This window comes from Copadichromis virginalis, linkage group LG23 (genome assembly GCF_057382275.1).
Source record: "Copadichromis virginalis isolate Kocher_CV1m ecotype Utaka linkage group LG23, C_Virginalis_male_GT1.1, whole genome shotgun sequence".
NCBI classification, from domain to species: Eukaryota; Metazoa; Chordata; class Actinopteri; order Cichliformes; family Cichlidae; genus Copadichromis; species Copadichromis virginalis.
This window is the reverse complement of record NC_140639.1, coordinates 20,952,525-20,975,639: the sequence shown is the minus strand read 5'-3', so window position 1 is coordinate 20,975,639 and position 23,115 is coordinate 20,952,525. Positions and strand designations below refer to the sequence as shown.

Below are 23,115 nucleotides of genomic sequence, written 5' to 3'. Positions count from 1 at the left end.
TATGACATAGTATACTGTTGTGAAAATGAAATAATCCTCCATCACTGACCTTTAAAACAAACGAAACCTAAACCAAAACGCGGTTGAACTAATAGATGAACAATTAAAGAAAGCTGCAGAATCCAAAACTTGAACAACACTGCAGTATGACTCCCAATATGAAGTAAATGAGACACCCCCATACAATTATGAGAGAGAAAGCCTCACAAAAAGTGAGGGCCCTCTCTTAGAATCAGTGAGAACCACGATCTGAGTCACACTCATCCTATCTTAAGTTGTTGGCTACCTCAAAGTAGAGCGATTATATACAACTTGAACCGTAAAGAACATATTAATTATTCGGGAGAGCCAGATACCTATTTGTAGTGATGTGACGTTCTGTATCGAGGCTTCGAAGCTTGTGTCGAGTAATGGAGGGGGCGTTTCCGCGATGCACGTATCGAGGCTTGCTTCATTTATGGGAGGAGCTGAAAATGATGACGTCCGAAGCCTCGCTGCCTGGCTGTACCACGTGACTGGTTCATGAAGTGGTTCGAACTTTGCCGCGAGATATGACAGAGATATAAACCCTCAGACTTCATTCAGAATGTGGGTGTTTGATGGAGAGTTGCGGTTAGTGAGAGTTTGGAGACAGTTTGGAGGTTTATGAGAGTGAGGAGAGAAAGTCAGGAGAGAATGGAGCCAGCTAAGAAGAGGAGGATGTCCTCCCCTGTGTGGGAACATTTTGATCTTATTCCTCCCAACAAGGTATGTAAATTTCTACAGTAGATGTATTTTCATAATACTGATGGTGCAATACAATTTATGTTAAGCTGTCTTTACTTTTGTACAAGGTGAAGTGTTTGCTATGTGCCAGGGAGCTGGGATATAACAACAACACCTCATCCATGCTTAGGCACTACAGAGCTTTGCATGAGAATAAGGGGGACACCGATTGTGGAGCAAGACCAGGTGAGCCATCAAATGCAATGATAATACAGCATGCAGTAATGTTACTAAATGATATAACAATATTATACAGCTGTTATAAGTTACGTATGTGATATTTATATTTGTGCTTTATCTTTATTGTCTTTCCTCAGGAGAACAATCTCCAATAGATGAAGACCTGGTTAGCATGGTGATTGAGGACTCCCAGCCATTTAGCATTGTGGAGGACAAAGGATTTAAAAGATTTGTTAAGTCATTAAATCCTAGCTATGTTCTCCCCACTAAAGGTTATAAAAGCAGTGAAAATTTAGCTTTTACTGAATAAAATGTGAACAGGCAGGACTGAGGCTCAAAGCCTCAGTGTGTAGCTGTCCATACCTCAACGTTACAAAAGCACAACCACTGTCCACACCCCAACCACACCTCACAGTAAATGATCATTTCCATTTTAAGCATTTCCAAATGATCATTTTCCATACTGCCAGTATAAATATACACAGTGTACTGCCATCACTACAATATACATGTTTTACACACTCCTTTTGTTGTTGACATTTACAGGCTGTGTGCAAAAGGCCACACTCTTCAAATTCATGCCAACTAATATTTTTACGTCCAGTAGGTGTCCTACTAGAGCAAATGAAGCTTCAAGAAGCTTTGCGCTGGGGTGAACCAATTGGATGAAAAGCTTCAGTGCTTCATGAAGCTTCACCTGCCCATCACTACCTATTTGTAGTTTTCTGTCCCCACACTTATAGAGTATCTATAAAGTCAAACCTGTCATGGTTGGCTGTGTGGCAGGCAGGCAAGCAGGAGTGGTGGACCCAAAATGGAGAACTCAGACACGGAAGTGAAACTTAAAGCGGAGCTTTATTGCTGGGAAAAACCTCGTACTAACTAAACTCACCAAAAGACAAATAAAAGTCTGAACAGAGGAACTGAGTACTGAAACACTGGAAAAGAAATACTAAACTGGAGCAGGTGACTAAACACCAGAAACACCAACGCAGACCACACAGCTAGTTGAGGGTACGACACGACAGGGAACACAGGAAAACACAGGGCTTATATACACAGGGGAGTAATCAGGGAATGGAAAACAGGAGGGAGACACAGCTGGGAGGGTTTGGGCTAACGAGACATGGGGAGCAAAGCTAGACACACTGAGATGAGGCACAACCTTTCGCAATAAAACGGGAAACAAGAAACAGACACAGACTTGACACTGAACTGAACTTACACTAAATGAGAGACACAACTTAAGAACTAATCCCTCACAAAGAATAACTGAAACATAGAATAATACTAATAAACAAAGCATGACAAAAGGATCAGAATACAAACCATAATACAAAGGAATATAAGAACTGAAAATGCTGGGTCAAAATGACCCAGGACCGTGACAAAACCCTCCTCTGAAGTTAAGTTGTTCTGCGCTGGAACACTTGTAGTTTGTCGCGCACTGAATGGCTCCGTCGTTGCTTCTCCGGGTCACGGGTTGCCATGGTGACATTTGCTCCAGTGGCTCTATCAGAGACGTAGGGTCAAATCCTCCTCTTTCACATGGCTCCTCCACCCTAAATCCTCTCCGCTGCATTTCTCATACCGCTTCGGCCGGACTTTGGTACACCTGAGGGCCCGTGTCCCTGTGAATCTAGAGTTTTGTTAATGGAGATCGTATGCCCTTTTGTTTAAGTGTGCTTTTCACTTCTCTATATGCACGGGACTGTTGTACTACCGTAGCAGTATAGCCATAGTCAAAACCAATGGGCTTGTCTTTCACAAGGATCTTCTTCTGCTATGCGTTTCTGAGGACTGTTTCCTTTGTTTTGAACTGAAGAAAACAGACGACAATGGAACGGGGAGTGGCATCAGCACCTGGCCTAGGACCGAGAGACCGGTGAGCCCGTTATATTTGTGGGTCAGTGCCATCAGGTATTAGCCTCTCTCTTCGGATCAACAAAGCTTGTATTTATTCTCGATCTACACTGAAGGTCTTCTAGCTTTTCGGTCAGTTTCCTCTGCTCCGTTAGCAATTGTCTCAGCGCGTCGTAGGCCACCGCTGACCAGTTTTCGAGCCCCGCCACTCGTGTTTCGGCTTCCTTAATACTAGCTATCTGCTTTAGTGATCCCTTCCTGTTCTTCAGTCAAGTCCCTGTGTCTGTCTTGTCTCTCTGTCTTATGTGTCTGTCATTGTCAGATTTCCCCATTTGGCATGTCTTCACATTCAGTTATATTTCCCTTTGTTTTCTCTGTATGTGTATTACGTACATGTACATATGTGTGTGTTAGTTCCTCTTTTTTAATCATCTCATGTAGAACTAATTTTTTAATTTGGCAGAAATATGGCCGCAGTTTGAAATGAAACTATGCCGGCTGTAGAGTAGGCGAGAATCAAGAATCTACTGAGATTTTCATTTAGACAATTAAGAAACATTTTTTTAAATGAATTTTTTATATGTAGTAATAATATTCCAATGAGCTTGTTGAATTTGTGGAGAAATGTCTGTGGAATCACACAGTGGGCTGAGATGAAAAGAGAAATCAGTTAAAAATTTAGTGTCAACTAGTAAGCATGAATTTTTTAAATTATTTTTCCAGATATCAAATTTTTTCTGTAATATAAAACTGTAATTTATGCTAGAAATAATTTTCCAGTCCAATCAGGCGGATCATCAATTAAGAAGTGCACTACAGCAAAACACACACAGACACACAAAAACACAATTTTACTGTGCCTTAACACAGTATCATAAATCTAATTATGATATGTGATAGTCTATTAAATAACAATTTAACTATGCTTCAAAAACATATTACAGCTTTTTTCAGTCTGTTGAACAATAATCACCAAAGAAGGAGAAGCACTACCATAAAACTTAGTGTAAAAGCGCAAGAAAGTTTAAGAGGCTTACAAATGATTGCTTACATAAACGTTGTGTTACAAGTCGACGTTGTTCATATGAGTCCGTCATCATGAACAATGCTATGATTTGTGCTGTTTGTGCTGGAACTAAGCTGCACACAGGTGATATTAATCCGAAAAAAATAACACACTGCTTCCATTACCTTCACATGGAGATTCACACGAAGACAACCAGCTGCACCACCAAGTTTAGGAGACAGACAGTAAAACTTTAAAAAAGGAAACAGTGAGAGTAGGAGGAGTTTGTGGGAAAGCGGGGGCTGGGGAACATTAGTAACTGATTAGTTTATAATCAAGTTCTGTGTTTGGGAGTGGAAATGTTTCTAAGCATCTGTAAATGTTTGTTGGGGGGTTTATAGAAGCCGAATCATTTTGTGTGACAGTTAAAGTCAAACATACTCGTAGTAGAGAGAGACTGTCTCTGCTGATCAAACAGGTCTCACTGTAATGTCTCTTTAGTCAGACTCACAGCAGCGTCTCTTCTTTCTCCACAAACTAAGAAGAGCAGGAGCACCAGCCCCCATCATGTACACTTTCTACAGAGGCACCATCGAGAGCATCCTGTCGAGCTGCATCACTGTGTGGTTTGGAGCCTGCAATGCATCCTGTCATAGAACCCTCCAACGCATAGTGAGAGCTGCAGAGAGGATCATTGGTGTCTCTCTCCCCTCCCTCCAGGACATTTACAGCACCCGTCTCACTAAAAAAGCCCTTTGCATAGCGGCTGATCCCACGCACCCAATGCAAAGCTTCTTCAAGCTGCTGCCGTCAGGGAGGAGACTGCGGAGTCTCCAGGCCAGGACCAGCAGACTGAAGGACAGCTTCATCCATCAGGCTGTCAGGAAGCTTAACTCCCTCCCGATTCTGCCCCCTCTCCCCTCTTCTCCTCTATGGTCTCACTGAACTCTGTCACACACACACACACACACACACACACACACACACACACACACACACACACACACTCTGACTCACTCACTGGCCTGCACCAGTTACCAGTCACTTTGTGGAGCATTGGACTGCCACTACCTCATAAGACTTTGTTGTTATACTATCTCTTACCGTACATTACTAAATCTCCATTTGCACTATTTGCCTATTTGCACTACTCTGCCTTGTTTACACTCAATGTCATTTACCCTTACCTGAATATTGTATATTGTATATTGCATAGCTTTCTTGTTAATTTGTATTGTATTTATTTAAATTTTTACTTTTTAATTATTTTATTTGCATTTTTTAATCACTCTCTTATATTTAAATGTTCATTTGCTATTTCATCTAGGGTTTGAGAGTAACGAAATTTCTATTCTCTGTATGTCCTGTACATGTGGCAGAATTGACAAATAAAGTTGACTTTGACTTTGACTCTGTCTCTGCTACATTACTGACTGCAAGCTGTCACATTTACATTTAGTAAATACTCCTTATACCACTTATACACTTTTATTTTATTACACTACAGATTTTCTGATGAAGAAATACGGTATATATATAGGCAACCTGATGAAGCAGTATTTCACTTCAAAAAACTAAGAAGGAAGCACTGCAGTGAAGTTACAGCTGAGTTTACCTGCATTCAACTGGTGATGCAGAAAATGTTTTATGTTTGAAATATAAAGTCTGTTTCATACTGCTGGAGTTGCAGCTGATAAAACATTACGACCCTGGAAATTGTGGTAAAAAATATTAATATCTGATTTCTGATCTTTTTTGTGACCAAATCCTACGGACTCTTTATGGTTATTATGGGATGGTCTTACAGGTGGAGGATGCTGATATTTTTCCTTCTCATCTTTTCTGACAGTTTGAATGTTTCCAAGAATGAAATTCAAATTGCGAAATCTCCTGGAGGTGAGTGACTGTTTTCCTATAATTGTTTCTTTGGATTCTAAATCACAGTTTAATGTAGTAAGACATTAGACCAGTATTAAGTAGAGGTAGAGTATAGTTATTTTAACATAAATTCTGACTAATGGAATTGTCCAATTTCAGGCACCAAAACTGAAAGTGGAATACAGAAAACTACTGTGAGAGAAGAGTGTGTGTTTCCACTGGTATTTTTTGGTGTGTTTGTCATCTATCTATTTATAAATAATAACAACTGTATTAATTAATAATTGAATTGTATGCTTTAAGCTCTTCCAGATGATAAAAATAAACCTGTCATGGTTCTGGGTCATTTTGACTCAGCATTTTGAGTTTCTTATGTTTTGGTTTTATTTTGCATTATGGGTTATATTCTGATTCTATTGTTGTACTTTGTTGGTTATTATTATTATTATCCTGTGTTCTGGTTTCTGTTTTTGTATTTTGAGCCCTTCTATTCTGTGTGTAGTCTATGTCTCTGTGCCTGCCCTGGTCCCATGTCTGTGATGTCATAGTGTTTGCTTTAAGTTTTGCCTGTCATGTTTCTTGTTTTACTTTGAAAGTCTGTGTCGATGTGTCTAGTTTTGATTCCCTTGTCTTGTTAAGTCTGATTTCTCTCAGCTGTGTTTCCCTCCTGTCTTATATTCCCTGATTACTCCAGTGTGTATTTAAGCCCTGTTTTCCTTACCTTGTATTGTGTTGTACCCTCTTCATGCTGTGTTTTTTTTCCCTTGTACTCCTGTTAGGTTTGTAGTGTAGGTTTCTTAGTTCCTGTTACCAGTTTAATTTCTAGTTTTGCTTTGAGGTTTTGGTTTGTTTTTGTAAAGTCTATTTTCTCAGCAATACAGCTGCGCTTTAAGTTTAACCTCCCGTCTACGAGTCCTGCATTTGGGTCCAATCCTTCCTGCCACACAGCGAATCATGACAAAACCAAGGAAAGTGGAAATTTTTCAACTGGTTGAATGTATTGCCTTGCATATACTAAAAGCAGAAAACCTGTCCAAATTTGAACTGTGTAAAGTGAATCACTCATAAATATATATTATGTCTGCAGGAGACAGCAAAGAGGTTTGCCCCTGGAACTGGTCTCCATACAGAGATCGCTGTTTCATTCATGTTCATTTATGTACAGATGAAAAGTTCTGGGATGATGGTGAGTGCAGGTCTACTCAGCCATAGCGCAGACAGATGGAAATCACCATAAATGCAGACACCTAAATGCTATTGCATTTAGGTGTGGACGAGTAAAACAGATTTACTCACGCAACGTCAAAGGTGTGCGCTGTTTTTGACGTTGCGCTTTGTGCCATGTTATTGTTTACATGAGATGAATTTCTACAATTGGCAGATACAGACAAAATACTGTTTCTGTTAATCTTACTATCTGCAGTTTTTACACACTTACATATACACATGCAGTTACTATCCCTCCATTTAGTTTTAGGGACATTGGAGAAAAAAAACATGAAGATGAACTTTTGCGACTTAGGCCGTATCATCCTTCGGAGGCCGCATTTGAAGGCCAATTATGTCACAGCCAGGCAACGAAGGCTGTCCCAATTCGAAGGCTGCTCCAAATGCATCTTTCATTTTCCCAAATTTGACTGATGCGTCGGGTATATCCTTCGTGGCCCAAGCTATCCTAGAATTCATAGCACGGTCAAGCCAATTCCAGTTTCCAACAATGTCGGCAGCTACTTAGTTTTAATATTACTCTTTCTGGGTCACAAAATAAATGTTTAAAATATTTTCAGGCGAGAATGTAGCTGTGAAAACTTCAAATATCTGCTTGGTTTATCAAGACATCACATATTTGCAAAAGTCCTCAGACATTTTTGGAGACATCTGTTAGCCACCATCAAGGCTGGACTGGGACAAAAAATCGGCCCGGGCATTTTGACTAGAGACCGGCCCACCAGGATAAAGATTGAAAATGTGACGTCATTCAGGGGTAAAACCGCAAAGGGTTCTGGGAACTTGTGGCAAGAGGTACTAGCGCACGCAGGCTTTCAATTGAACTCAGTTACACAGCGATAAAAAGAAACCCAAAAAATGGCAAGAAGCTGTTGTATTATTAACTTCAATAGCCGGTCACATGGCAGCCACGGGTAAAGAGATCGTTTTCTTTTTTTATCGGATTACGTCGTTGAAGAGAAATTTTTTAAGCCATGTTTCCGAAGTAAGAGCCGACGGATGGTCTGAATATACCAAATATAACGTCTCAGAACACTCCAGCTCACATGTTAGTCTGCTCCAAGCATTCCCACAAAGGTCAGAGTTTTGTAGTAGTTAATACGTCATTTTTCTTAACATAATTGGTGAAATAGGTTACAAGCAAGTCTGGCACTGAACAGAAATTGTTGCGCTATGCTCCTTTGTTTATTGTGCATAAATAGTGAATTGTCCTGACACAATATTGCGTTTCGCTTCTGTTATTATGGTACATTGACAAAAACATATACTTTTATTCACAGGATAAAACAGTTGTTTTGTATCACTAATGGTCCAGTGCGATTACAACATACAATATTATTGTCACTGCTACATTTCTGTAATGCTACCAGAAATTATTTCCACTACTAATTAATTACCGTTGAGCTCAAAGGTTATATTAATAAACGGTTAACGAATGTGTATTTATGACGACGATTTGTGAGACTGGTAAACTTACCTTTGTTCGTACGATGGTCTTTCGTTCTACACGGTGCATTTCAAGGTCCTGTACCCATCCGTCGGTAAACTGTACCTGGGCTTGTTGCAGTGACCTGAAGTTACTAAACTTCATGAGTGTATGCACTCACTCCAAGAACCGTATAATTATAAATCTGAGCGTGGTGAAAGTTGGGCAGCACGCTAACGTCTTTTGTCCCTCTGTGTGCTCGTAAGGGTCTGACCCTTTCACACCTTTGATTTTTTCCTCGTATCTTTTCTTTGTCTTTTCGTCGCGTCTGTCTTTGTACGGACCGGCATTGTTCTCCTTTTGTTTTGTACATTCCTTTTTTGTGCGGCAAAGAAAAAACAAGAAGGTATTGGAACCGGAGAATGAACGTTTTGCGGTGCTGCAAATGCTTGCATTTGATGCGGTACTTGGATTGTTTTGCCACTAGTTCCCGGCATGCAATGCGCGAAAATCACGTGATTGCTAAAAAAAGGGGGAGGGTGCATCCGGCCTCCTCGGCTGTAATTGGTCCAGCCCAGAGTCGATCATGACCAATTGGCCAATCCAACACCTTTCATTATATATACCCTTCCAATCCATCGGCCCATAAAAACAAAAAATCGCCAGCGGCCCACCGGGCAAAGGCCCGGTATGCTCGATGGCCAGTCCAGCTATGGCCACCATCCTTTGGAGGCTGCCAGGTCGAAGCTGATCAGGAGGTCGAGGCCCACTAGAGCCGGCGAGAACACTGCACCCCCAGAACATCGTGCCTTGACCTCCCGGTCAGCTTCGACCTGGCAGCCTCCAAAGGAAAGGATCTCGCAAAAGTAACTCGGGATCTCGCAAAAGTTCATCTTCATTTTTTTTCTCCAGTGTCCCTTGCGGGGCTCCGTACATTACAGTTGTGAGGCTACACCAACCAAAATACTGTCTTTAGTTATACATTTGACATGCAAAGGGAAAGGGACAAATTATCAACTTGGAGTCAAACTCTTTTACATTTAGGCATTCCCTGAAAATTCATCATATTTTGAACATGTATAAGACAGAGATGGCACGATACCACTGTTTTATGTCCGATACTGATATCACAAATTTGGATATCTGCCGATACCGATATGAATCCGATAGTGTATTTTATAATGAATAAAACTGTTTTTTTTAAATATCTTGCTGCATTTTGTAGAAGTTCATACTCAGGTTTTAAAAAACAAAACACTAAAGCTATTCTGTTAAACCTTTATCCAAAAAATACACTGCACCCAAAATATTCCATAGTTCATCAATACTGATCAATCTAATAAACTTAAAACTACACCATCCTCCCTATTTTGGTATTTTCAAGAGTACTTAACAGAAACATTAAACAGCCTTACTAACAGGGTTGCAAACTCCCAGCAAAAACAACAACAACAACAACAAAACAGGGAACCACCCCCCACCCTCCGCCTCATGATGCTTAATCAATGTAACTGACTTTAATTTCATGCATGTGTAAAACAAATTCACAGAAATCAATTATTTTTCCTACAATAATTAAATAGATTCAACATCTTTCTTCAACAGAATTGCAGACTGCACAGATGGTAGCTTCCCAAAGGAAAAAGTACTGTAGCTTACTAGGGTATATATTAGACTTAATAGTTACTATATACGATAATGTACTTCTAGGGCTGGGCGATATAAACGATATATGATAGAAACGATATAAATTTGGCAAACGATAGATAGCACATGTTGATGATGTCATCAAGCTGCGCCTGTTTTGGTCGAAAGCATAGCTGCGGCTACAACCATTATCATCTGCAAATTATGTCGGGTGACAGTCATAGCAAAGAGATGAAGCACTTTTGAAATATGGGGAAAGCGAAAAACTGCACTTCCTCCACTTCCGTAACGTTGATTCATTAATGTTGAATTCTCTTGCAGCTGCTCTGTTCCCATGTTGTTGCAGTATATTAATAACTAACCTCGTATTGTGGATGAATAATCTCAGTTGTTCTCCTGACTGAAGTTTGGCCCGTGTATAGCATCCTGCTATGCGATTGCATTTGTCCCTGACCACCAGAATCCCTCACGTTAACTTTTGAGTGGAAAAAAAGTTGGCGTTCATCCTCCAGCTTCACTGTGCTAATGTTATGCTAACATAGCTGTGTAGCAATCACGTAGCACAACATTATATACCAGGTAGTCCAACTTCAATAACCCTGCAAACGGCACTGCTGTTTAGTTTTCTGTCTTCATTTCATTGTAGCAGAGCTGTACATTTGAATTAGTTTCAAAAATCTCAGTCAGAACATGGTATGTCATGTTTAGGTGGAAACTAGCGAGCTAACTTCCTGTTAACTTCTAACTCCGTTAAATTTAATAAATTCTGTTTTCATGGATGCATGGATGTTAAACTTAATTGTTACACCCGATAAAGCAGCAACGCTGATGATTTTGTTAAAGATGAAAGAATTTAGACCGTTTTTAACTCTCTGTGTTCGTTTGACTTTGGGACCTGAAACGGACGGAGTTTTGGACCCAGATTACTCTGCGAAGCTCCTACTACGGCAGCCGTAATTCTCTGACAATCCATCAAGCAGTGCGGCTTACCAAAGTTGTACTAAAACATTTTTTAACAGATTTCTGCACGCCCAAATCGGTTCGAGGTCCTTAAGCACAACCAGAATTCATACATAAGGCACACTCTCGTTTTTTGAGAAAATTAAAGGATTTTAAGTGTGCCTTATAGTGTGGAAAATACATTATACAGAAGAAAATAATATATCGTGATATATATCGTTACCGCACGTGCTTCAAATTATACCGCGATATGGATTTTAGGCCATATCGCCCAGCCCTATGTACTTCTATACATTTTACATCAGATGAAAACTTTGGTTGTAAGATTCAGATAATTATTTATTAAAAGCTAGACATTTTAAATGATAATAAGAAAGAAAATTATTTCTTTATGCCCACCTTTCCCTGTTAATGCCCTATCGGCCCCCCTGGCTAAACTTTGCTAGACCCGCCCCTGCACAGTTACCAGCCGTCAGCTACGTAGAAAAGGTGTAGATGTAGAAAGTAATAATAAATAAATTATAACAACAGCTTATCAAGATTAAACGTGCCATTATTGTTTATCTGCTGGTTTTCTGGTGCAAAGTGGGCAATAAACAAAAAAGAGATGGGACTCACGACAGAAAAGCCGATCAGCTGATCATTGATCAGTTTCATGATTGAAATAGTAACAGGTGAGGGAGGGGGAGAGAAGAAGAGACAGTCGGTCCATATATCGGTTGGTAAGCTTAACGTGGGAAGGCTTTACAAACATTCAGAGATAAACTTACACACTTGCTTTACTTCTCTGGGATACCTTTCTCTGAGATGAAATGGCGGTTTGGTAGCAAGGCTCCAAATGCTCAACCAGACCGCCGACAGGTCTCGCACGCCACAGCCGCTCCTCCATACAGCCGCATACTCCTCCAACGTGCTAAGGTCATAAGCTGGGTTACACTATGTTGCAAGTTTTGTGATTTGCTTTTCTGATAGTTAATGGATCGGATTACATTTTTTATTTCTCTCCAGTATTCGATCTATCTATTTTTTCTGCTGATAAAACAGGAAAGTCAAACTGTAACGTGCAGGCTAGTCAGACAGTTTTATTTTTAGATTGGAAACTGAACAGGCTTACAATGAAAGTAGAAAACTGGAAACCAGGAAGACAAAATAATGATTCAGCAATGTACAAAGCTGAGAACTAATACATTTATAACTGTTTTCTAAAGGATCATTTAATGCCATTACAGGCTAGCTAAAGTCTAGCTATCGCTTCATCATTCTAACAGCAAAAGTAAAAATCACAATGAGCCCTGGATGCTCATTAAACTTGTAACCATAGACAATGATGTGTGAATGTCTCTGAGCAGTTTGTAAATTCATCTTTTGGGTAACTGCTGTTCAGTGATTCCATAATTTAAAACAGTTTAAAACATTAACTGACTGAATCCATGAATCTGAAAACGTGTTTCTGAGTGAAAGAGACAGACATGTACAGACTATCTGTTCAACAGTCAGAGCGTTTCTCTAACAGGAGGAACCTCTTTACACTCAACTCAGCACAGAGTAACTGAGGAACCAGGAAACCAGACTGTAAATCCAGGATAAAGAGGTTCAGTGAATGTGGTGTTGAAGGTGTGGAGGTGGATCAGAGTGTCAGAGGAGACTCTGTAGAAGGACAGAGTGCCAGCAGGACAGTCCACATACACTGCTACTCTGTTAGAGACAGAGGAGGAGGAGGAGCGGGGGTACAGATATGTTTCTCTGTTACCGTGAACGACAGAGTAACCCTTAACATTAGAGGAGAACAGACTCCAGGACTGATCATTCCTTCCAAACACACAGTCTTTACTGTCTCCTTTTCTTCGGATTGTTCCATAGCTCACCGATATTTGAACCTCTACTTTCCACTCAACCTCCCAGTAACAGCGACCAGTCAGACCATCTCTACACAGCAGTTGAGGATACTGGTAATCAAATCTGTCTGGATGATCAGGATATGAATGAACCTCCTCAACATGTGTCACCTTCCTGTTGTTGTCAGACAATTTGAGATTTCTGTGTACTGTGTTTTTGTCGATTGTGAGTTGACAGGAATCTGATGGAGAGAACAAACACAATCCAGCTGCAGTTATTGATCCATCATCTGTTCATTGATTGACACTTTGATGATGACTCCTGACATCAGAGATGTGAATGAGTGATGTGACAGTTTGAAGATGGTTGAATGTTTTTAATGAATCACATTAAAAACACACTTACACTTCCTCAGACCTGGTGTCAACCATCGGACTCCAGCAGGCTCCACCCTGAAAGGAGGAGGGGGATCAGACCAGCAGAGTCTCTTTCAGCATGCACACATGGACATTACATTGCTCTCATACACATTGTTAAGTTTTTATTTTTTCATTTTAAATTGCATTATTTAGTTCATTTAAATCAAACTGAGGTTCATTTTCTACGTTGGAACAGTCAAACATTTTGACACATTTAAAGAAAATGTCTCTAAAGTCCCTTCCTGTGGTTGTCATGTAAGTATCTTCAATCAGACCGTTATGTTTTTTTGCTTTTATTACTTCTCTTAAATATAACCTGGTCAAATAAGTTTAGATATTACATAAGTAATCAGATTTTCAATCTGACATTTTGGTATATTTTATTACTGATTAAATGAATCAAGTGGATTAAATTACTGTTGATTTCAACTGTTCCTGGATAGAAATACACATCGATACAGAAATGATTTAATGCCACGCTGAAGAAAGACTACTAGTTACAGCAGCAATTAGAGATATATTAGAAAAGTAAAATCAGAAAAAGGTAACTAATGGGGCTCTATGGGTGTAGGTGACTGGGCAGGACAAAGCTGGCCCTCTTTACCAGTCTACCAGTTTGTGGTTTCGAAACAGTCCCTCAGCATCTCATTGGGTTCTGTCAGGTCACACATTTTAACAATTTTGCTGAATTTCTTCAGGGTGAAATGATGTGGATTCAGGCTTTTAGAAATCCACCACATCCCCTCCGACCCGATCTACAGAGCTCACTGCTGATGGTGTTTTATTCACCTTGGGGATGTAGTCTGAAGCAAATGTTGGAAGCTGTGATCTGAAAAGCTGAGTGGGGATGAGGGGTGGCATGGGAATCGATGCATGGAGTTGCTTATTATCAAGTCAGTCTGATTGACATTTCTAGATTAAATAACTCTGTGAGTTAGTGTAATGTTCATCTGAACTGAAATTAGTCTGTGGAATTGGAAGGTTTCTTTGTAATGATGTAATTAATTCATAATTCATTAATATTAAGTTGAAATTCATGGGACCACAGGGCCCAGCCTTTGCTCCACATGTGCATCAGTGAGCCTTGGTCACTCATAACCCTGTCACTGATTTACCACTGTTCCCTGGACCACTTTTTATAGATACTGACCACTGCAGACTGGGAACTCATAATAAGAGCTGCAGGTTTGAAAATGCTCTGATCCAGTCATCCAGCCATCACAATTTGGCCATTGTCAAACTCACTCAAATCTTTAAATTTGCCCATTTTTCCTGCTTCTAAGTCAATGTTGAGGACAAGGTATTCACTTGCTCCCTAATGTATCCCACCAACTAACAGGTTAGTGTTATTCACTTTAGCTGTTAGTGGTTATGATGTTGTGCCTGATCTGTGTATAAACACAGTATGCAAAATAGACTGTTCAATGTGAGTGAAGTTAACACTTTGATTTTCTGTCATTGTTTTCTGAATTACTGTGGACACATGGCACTGTGCATCAACATGATGCACACCAGTCTTCAACTGAACAGGGCAGAATATTGACCTTAGAACCTCTGCCCTCAAAGAATAGGTATGTTGAATGACACCCTTTTAAGCAAGGGATTTCACAAGCTGGAATACTGTATTCTCCTCTGAACTATTCAACATGTTTTGAGCAGAGAGACTGTCACAGAAAGCAGAGCACAGACTTTTACAGAAGGCATCAAAGGCACAGGTGTTCATGAAACAGTGCTGTCCTTTGCCAAGCTTGACTGGCTGTTGATTATTTCCATTTTTACTTCTTTCTTTTTTTACTGGATCTGAGTGGAGCCATTCAGGACCAAGGGAGAAGTATGAAGTCAATTTCCTCTTCTTTGGTGGGACTGCAAGACCTCTCCAGTTTGTGGAGGCCTGGTGTGGATTCTGAAGCTTTACCATCCTGTCCAGCAACTTCTGCTTCTTTTCACAGCAAAGGTCACACACTGGACCTTGTTTTTTTTACTTTGGGTTTAAATAATGATTTTATTTGCTCTGAGGACATTTTTATTTCTGATCACTATGTTATTATTTTTAACTTTTCTTTTAATGAGCCTTTGTCCCCCGTTATACGGATGGTTAGCTCTCGCATCTTAAACTCCTCCTCAGCAGAGAAATTTGTGGATGCTTTTAACTTACAGCTATCTCCTCAAAATGGTATTGATTTCTCAACCAGTCTTTTTAATAATTATTGCCTTTCTATTTTAGATGAAATTTGTCCGGTTAAGACGAGGAGTGTTTCTGCCTCCAAATCTCCTCCTTGGCTAAATGACAGTATTCGTTGTCTAAAATGTGATTGTCGTAAAGCGGAGCGCAGGTGGAGGAAAACTCATCTAAATGTTCACCTCCTCTATCTTAAGGACCTTTTAGCTTCTTTTAATGGTTTGTATCATATCTATCTAATAGACTCCAATTCGTGCATGTAAATGGAGAGTCCTCTTCACACACTGAGGTTAATTATGGAGTTCCACAGGGTTCAGTGCTAGGACCAATTCTGTTTACATTATACATGCTTCCCTTAGGCAGTATCATTAGAAGACATAGCATACATTTTCACTGCTATGCAGATGACACCCAGCTCTATCTGTCCATGAAGCCAGATAACACACACCAATTAGTTAAACTGCAGGAATGTCTTAAAGACATAAAGACCTGGATGGCCGCTAACTTTCTGCTTCTTAATTCAGATAAAACTGAGGTTATTGTACTCGGCCCTGAAAATCTTAGAAATATGGTATCTAATCAGATTCTTACTCTGGATGGCATTACCTTGGCCTCCAGTAACGCGGTGAGGAACCTTGGAGTCATTTTTGACCAGGACATGTCCTTCAATGCACATATTAAACAAATGCACATATTAAACAAATATGTAAGACTGCTTTCTTCCATTTGCGCAACATCTCTAAAATTAGAAATATCCTGTCTCAGAGTGACGCTGAAAAACTAGTTCATGCATTTATTACTTCCAGGCTGGACTACTGTAATTCATTATTATCAGGATGTCCAAAAAACTCACTGAAAAGCCTTCAGCTAATCCAAAATGCTGCAGCAAGAGTCCTGACAGGGACTAGAAAGAGAGAGCATATTTCTCCTGTTTTGGCTTCCCTTCATTGGCTTCCTGTTAAATCCAGAATTGAATTCAAAATCCTGCTCCTCACATACAAGGTCTTAAATAATCAGGCCCCATCTTATCTTAATGACCTTGTAGTACCATATCACCCTATTAGAGCGCTCCGCTCTCGCTCTGCAGGCCTACTTGTTGTTCCTAGAGTATTTAAAAGTAGAATGGGAGGGAGAGCCTTCAGTTTTCAGGCCCCTCTTCTGTGGAACCAGCTTCCAGTTTGGATTCGGGAGACAGACACTATCTCTACTTTTAAGATTAGGCTTAAAACTTTCCTTTTTTCTAAAGCATATAGTTAGGGCTGGACCAGGTGACCCTGAATCCTCCCTTTGTTATGCTGCAATAGATGTAGGCTGCCGGGGGATTCCCATGATGCATTGAGTTTTTCCTTTCCAGTCACCTTTCTCACTCACTATGTATTAATAGACCTCTCTGCATTGAATCATATCTGTTATTAACCTCTGTCTCTCTTCCACAGCATGTCTTTATCCTGTCTTCCTTCTCTCACCCCAACCGGTCGCAGCAGATGGCCGCCCCTCCCTGAGCCTGGTTCTGCCGGAGGTTTCTTCCTGTTAAAAGGGAGTTTTTCCTTCCCACTGTCGCCAAAGTGCTTGCTCATAGGGGGTCATATGATTGTTGGGTTTTTCTCTGTATCTATGAAGCGCCTTGAGGCGACTTTTGTTGTGATTTGGCGCTATATAAATAAAATTGAATTGAATTGAATTGAATAATGCGATCGGAGATGCGAGGGCTGCCCATTTCTCACACTTGGTTACAAAGAGCAGAGGCAATCTTAAGGTGCTATTCAACACCATAAGTGACATTCTGTTCTGCCTGCAGCCCCTATTTTTTCTAACGAGGACTGTGAAAATTTTCTCTCTTTTCTGCTTGCAAAAATTCATAACGTGAGAATCAATTTTACACACTCAGCACCTGTTATCTCGATCTCTACCCCATCTCGGCCCATTATCTTGGATACTTTCTCTCCTGTTTCACTACCTGAGCTAGTGAAATTAGTGAATTCTGTGAAAGCATCCTCCTGTTCACTTGACATTGTACCTGCATCATTATTCAAAAATGTCTTCCAGTCTATTGGCCCATGTGTGCTGACTTTAATCAACTCTTCACTGGCATCTGGTATAGTTCCGGTTCATTTTAAAAACGCTGCTATTCTCCCACTTTTATCTTGATGAATAATGATGCAGGAAAATGCTCTGTTCTACTCATGTTGGACCTCACATCAGCTTTCGACACAGTTGACCATCCCATCCTCATTGAAAGGCTGAAAAATTGGGTTGGTGAATCTGGAACTGCATTAGAGGGGTTCTCCTCTTATCTCCATCACCAATCCTTTTCTGTGGCAGTCTCCGATTTTAGGTCATCCTCTACCTCCCTTACTTATGGTGTCCCTCAAGGGTCAGTTTTGGGGCCTTTATTGTTTTTAATATAGCATATAATGGGCTCTTTTGAGGACATTTCTTATCACTGTTATGCTGATGATATTCAGTTGTACGTTTCTTTTATGCCCGAGGATTTATCTAAGCTTCAGCATCTGAATGATTGCTTAGATTTGATCAAACGTTGTGTTTAATTTAACAAAAGTGTAAAGAGCTATTGGCGTCATCTTTTCACCAAGTTCTTTGCACAGATTTTGCCATATTTCAACACTTGGAGTTGAAATGTTTCATTTTTTTTGACTGCTTCTTTTGAAGCACCAAGGACTTCCAACACTGCAGTTTTGTTTACCACTGATCTCTTTGGCATCTGTTAAGCAAAATTAAAAAATATATTATATTACTGCTTTAATTTGGTTATAACTGTAGTTCAAATAATCAAGTGAAAATAAAATTACTTACTTTGATGCACTGCATTGAAATAGTGAACTGAAGTGTTGATGATTGCTGTTGATCACGATATCTAGCTTAAAATGGCTTCTGTGCCAATTTTAAATTCCTGTTTTGTTCAGTTCAGCTGTTTATTTCATTTAATTTAACTTTTTATTTTTGTGTTGCTTTAAATAACATTATTCTGTGTTGTGCACTAATTTAGAAAAACACTGCCGTTTGTTCATAAAAAGTGCTATGAATAAAAACTTTTTTTTTTTTAATTCTGCAAGCTTGCATGCTCTAAAATGTACAGAAAAAATGCCTGGTGCTTGTCAGGTTCTACCACAGTTTTAATTATAAACCTTTTCTAATGATTTATTTTTGATCAAGCCAGGCTGAAGGTTTCCCCTGCGTACAGTCTTTCTGCTAGGATAAACAGGCCGTAAACCTGTCTCTATACAAAGAATACAGAAATACTGAAAATGAGTTAATAGTTAAACCTACAGAGATCAAAATGATGAATAAATGGTGCCCACCTACATAAATACCTCTTGTTATTGTTCAGTTAGACTGGTGTTTTTGTTGTAAGCAAAGGAAAGATTGTTCTCAGTGTGTTATTGTTCATGTCACATCTACATGAAACAAACAAGAGCTAAGTGAAGTACACAGAAAATGTTTCCAGCTCTTTCTCCTCTATCAGATATTCTTTCCATACCTGAGAGTGTCCAGGCTCAAGTGTAGATCCTTTAGCAGCTTCATTCCTGAGTCTCCAGGATGATTGTAGCTCAGGTCCAGCTCTCTCAGATTTGAGGGGTTGGAGCTCAGAGCTGAAGCTATAGAAGTACAGCCTTCCTCTGTGATCAGACAGCCTGAAAGACTGCAGACACACAAAAATAACAATCCATCTGTGAACACTTTATTTTAAATGTTTTTTAGTTTTTCTAAAAAACACATCCATATTCATTTTCATCCATTAAATCAATGTATCTTTATTTATAGTGACCACATGCAACAGACAACAACAGCTGTTTCAAGTTGTTAAATTGTGTAAGGCGTTTATTCTAGCATGGCTAAAATGTGGTTCAGTCACCTGATCCAGTCCTAACTGTAAACTATAAGTATGAAGGGCGTCTTTTTTCTGAACTTCTGGTTCCATAGAAGAGAGATCTCTATCCTAGTTATACAAATTCTAACAGCCATAAGTAAGTCTGCAGTCTTAGTGTCAAGTGCTCTATTTGAATGGATAAAGTAAGTACCGAACACAGCACCAATTTTCTAAGTAAAGTTATTTCTAAAGGTGCTATTGGCATGAAATTCTCAAAAGATATGTGTAATAACCCATCCAATCCACACTTGCAAAGAAATTAAACCATAGATGTCCTTAAATCAAGTTTTGTGTAATAAACTTAATTTAAGGACACAGGAAAAATGTTTTCTAGTGTTGAAAATTTTAGTAAGAGTTCTTCTTCTTTTTTTCTTTTTTTTCCTTTTTTTTTTGTCTAAAAGCTTTTGTTGGCGGTGACAACTTCAAGATGCCTCCTGTATGGAGAAATTAGTCACATGCATCGTTCAGGTGTGGTTCTTCATCAAAAATAATCTTCAAATCTGGAAGGCTCCAATCTACGAACTCTGACCTTTAGATCTTGCTATAGATTTTCAGTTGGATTCAGTTTGGGTGATTGGCTGGGCCAATCTTTACTTTCTTTCTCTGAAAACAATTGAGAGTTTCCTTGACTGAAACATCCACACTCATTTCATTTTCATCATCCTGGTAGATGGCAACAGATTTTTATCAAGAATGTCTCGTTGCATTTTTCCAAACATCCTTCCTTCAAGTATATGAAGCATGCAAGTGCCCTGTGCTGAAAAATACCAATACACTATGATGTTCCCACATCCAAACGTCACTGCTGGTGTTTTGGGGGTGAAATACAGTGAAATACTATGGCATCCAAAGATTTTAATTTAGGTCCAATCTGAACAGACTATATTCTCCTAGTATTACACAGGCTTGTCTAAATATTTTTCAGCAAACTTTAAATCATGGTGTTTCTTCAGTAATGGATTCTTGCACGATCAGAGTGCTAATAGGCCATGGTGGTTGAGTGAATTACTTTTCTTAGCAACAATTATACCTGCTGTTTCCAGGTCTTTCAGTATCTCCTCACAAGTGGTTCTTGGATAATTCTTTTCACTTGTCTGTCTGGCATTTGTGGGGAGCACCTTGTCATTGTCAGTTTATTTTGAAATTATGTTCTTTCTACTTCTGGATTATGACGCCAACAGAGCTCACTGGAACCTTCTGTAGTTCAGAAATTCTTCCTTAGCCTATACCATCAGTATGCTTTGCAGCAATTGTGAAGGTCTTGAGAGATCTCATCAGTTATACACATAGTGATATTTTTCTTGTGTGACACCTTGGTTATGAGACACATAGGCCATCAGTTGTGACCCTGACAAATCATATTAACTTGCATTGAGTGGAAAGATTGCTTTCTAATTACCATGATGTTCCATGCCTTTTTACACCTCCTTTGCTTCATGTATTCAATACTTTTTTCCCTGTATCATTTCTCATTGTCACACATAATTAATGGCCATCTATGGTTTGATTTCTTTGTTTGTTGCTGACATCTGGTGATAATTTCATGTCAACAGCACCAAATAGAAATATATTTACTTAGAAAGTTGGTGATGTGTTAATGTTTATTTTTGCTGTTGTAAATGAGAAGAAGTTGTTGCTCTGGATATAGCAGGAAGCCACTGATGAAAAGCCAATATGGATAACATTTGATCTCTCTCTTTCTAGTCACTCTCAGTACTCCCACTGGAAGGTTTTGCTTAAGCTAAAGACTCTTCAGGGAGCTTTTAAAGCAGTTTAACCTCAAAGCAATAAATGCTACCCATCAGCACTACTCTGAGACTTTGTTTCTAATTATAGAAACATTAAATAGAGCAATTCCAGTTATTTGTTAAATGTGCACATCAAAGAACATATCATTAAAAAAGTGTATTCAAGTTTCATGACAATGTTACCAGAAGCTGAGGTAATGCCATCTAGAATAAGTATAAATTAAAAACCAAAAATTAATACATTCTTAAACATCAAGCTAAAGGTAGTCACCCTCGTACTAAATACTCATTCAATTTCAGATTTTTATTTTTTGGTTGTAACTTCAGTAACGATTTCAAACTATTCCAAAGGCAATAAGTTCAATTCAATTCAATTTTATTTATATAGCACCAAATCACAACAAAAGTCGCCTCAAGGCGCTTATAAGTTAAACCCTTGTGAGCTAAGAAAACAATTGATGATTATTTGATTTAAAATGATATCGGAACAGGCCTTGCATTACCATAAAAGGGCTGACTGGATATATTACTTTGATTTGTAGACTGTGGCAAACTTGCGACAAAAATAAATAGACCCAGAGAACAGTTAATATTTGATGTGTTTGTGATGTTCATTTTATATTTAAGGTAAAGGGGTTGCAATTATAGGGAACAACTCGGAGTTAGCATTAGTGTAGGATGTGTTGGCTGCAATGGATTGTGAAAGTCAAGAATAAATATACTTATAGGACTAAGGAATAAGAAGGAAACTTTGAAATGAATTAGTCTTCGTTTATTAATATGGGTTCTGCTCAGTGTTTAACTCAGTCTAATCCTCATGTGTTATCCATCCATGAAGTTTCAATACTATTAACAAGACAATCTACCTGTGTGAAAGTAAAGTTTAGGTAGCGTCTATAAATTGTGGTGACACATGGCATCGAAGAAAAACAAAGTCAAATCACTTCCATCTAATTGAGATTTGCAGGGTGTGAAGTATATCACAGTCAACATTAATTGCTGTGACATTAAATTCCCAATACTCTCATTTTGAGAAATCAACCTTTGAAAGTCCATCTATGCATTTGCGTCTGCTTATTCTTTTCAGGGTCGTGGGGGGTGGATGGAGCCTATCCCAGCTGTCTTAGGGCGAGAGGCGGGGTACACCCTGGACAGGTCACCAGTCTATGACCTGACCATAGACATAGACAACCATTTGCACTCACATTCACTCCCACATTCACACCTATGAGCAATTTTCAAATTAACCTATCCCCACAAAGTGAATGTCTATGGACTATAGGAGGAAGCTGGAGGACCCAGGGAGAACATGCAAACTCCACACAGAAAGACTTTGAAAATATATATTTTAAAATTCCAGAATATTTCGTTGCAAAGAGTGAAGAGTAAAAAATAGAAATACACCTGGACATGTAATTCTCTGGGTTTAAACTAGCCTGGTAACTGGTGTATGTTCAAACCAGTGTCATGCATATCAGTAATTGTTACCAGTTCAAAAACAAAAGAATTTGAAGAAGAAAAACCTTTTCAGACAATATTCCAACCAAATTTAATTCAAAGTGACTAAAGAATTCTGTACAGGTAGTGGCTTATGCACTAATATGGTTCAGATTTTAAGTGGTAATCAGTGTAAAAGTCTGAAACCTGACCTGAGAGTTTCCAGTTTCCAGTATGGACTCTTGAGGCCAACAGACAAAAGCTTCACTACTGAATCCCGCAAGTTGTTGTTACTCAGGTCCAGCTCTCTCAGACTAATGGGCGGGGAACTGAGAAGTGAGGACAGAGCATCACAGCTTCTCTCTGAGAGGTCACAGCCACTAAGTCTGAAAAACAATGATAATAGTGGTTAAATTAAATCACTTAATATTGAACGTATTAAAGGAAAACAGAGTGTGTACTACAGTTCTTGGTTATTTAAAATAAATTAAAACATGTCTCAAATTTGTCAAATATAAAACACCTTAAATTTGCCCAGTAAAAACACAACTATGCCTATATAATTAAATCTAAACCAGTGAGGAGCTGGTAGATTTAGTCATACTTGTGTAGTACCCACTGACACAGGCACACTAGGCACAGTCTGTGTTTTGTT

General features: G+C 39.2%; 1 protein-coding gene and 2 long non-coding RNA genes across 5 annotated transcripts in view; 2 read left to right on the top strand and 1 right to left on the bottom strand.

The window, feature by feature from the left end:
- LOC146680777 (protein NLRC3-like) overlaps positions 1-23,115 on the bottom strand; it is a 69,434-nt gene that overhangs the window by 36,228 nt on the left and 10,091 nt on the right. For 2 of the 3 annotated variants that reach the window (XM_085449927.1, XM_085449926.1), the window contains exons 9-10: positions 22,673-22,846; positions 18,886-19,047 (exon numbers count right to left, since the gene is read on the bottom strand). In XM_085449927.1, the coding sequence (XP_085306053.1) occupies positions 18,886-19,047; positions 22,673-22,846 (336 nt within the window). Of the gene's footprint in view, positions 1-12,014; positions 13,030-13,193; positions 13,241-18,885; positions 19,048-22,672; positions 22,847-23,115 lie in introns of those variants that run through there. The other variant, XM_085449925.1, reaches the window with a different exon arrangement.
- Positions 607-1,173, top strand: LOC146680779 (uncharacterized). Its single transcript, XR_014918290.1, has 3 exons — positions 607-747; positions 834-951; positions 1,083-1,173. It is a non-coding gene; the product is annotated as an uncharacterized LOC146680779 (long non-coding RNA).
- On the top strand, positions 2,452-6,545 carry LOC146680778 (uncharacterized). The gene is made up of 3 exons (XR_014918292.1): positions 2,452-2,830; positions 5,664-5,710; positions 5,852-6,545. It is a non-coding gene; the product is annotated as an uncharacterized LOC146680778 (long non-coding RNA).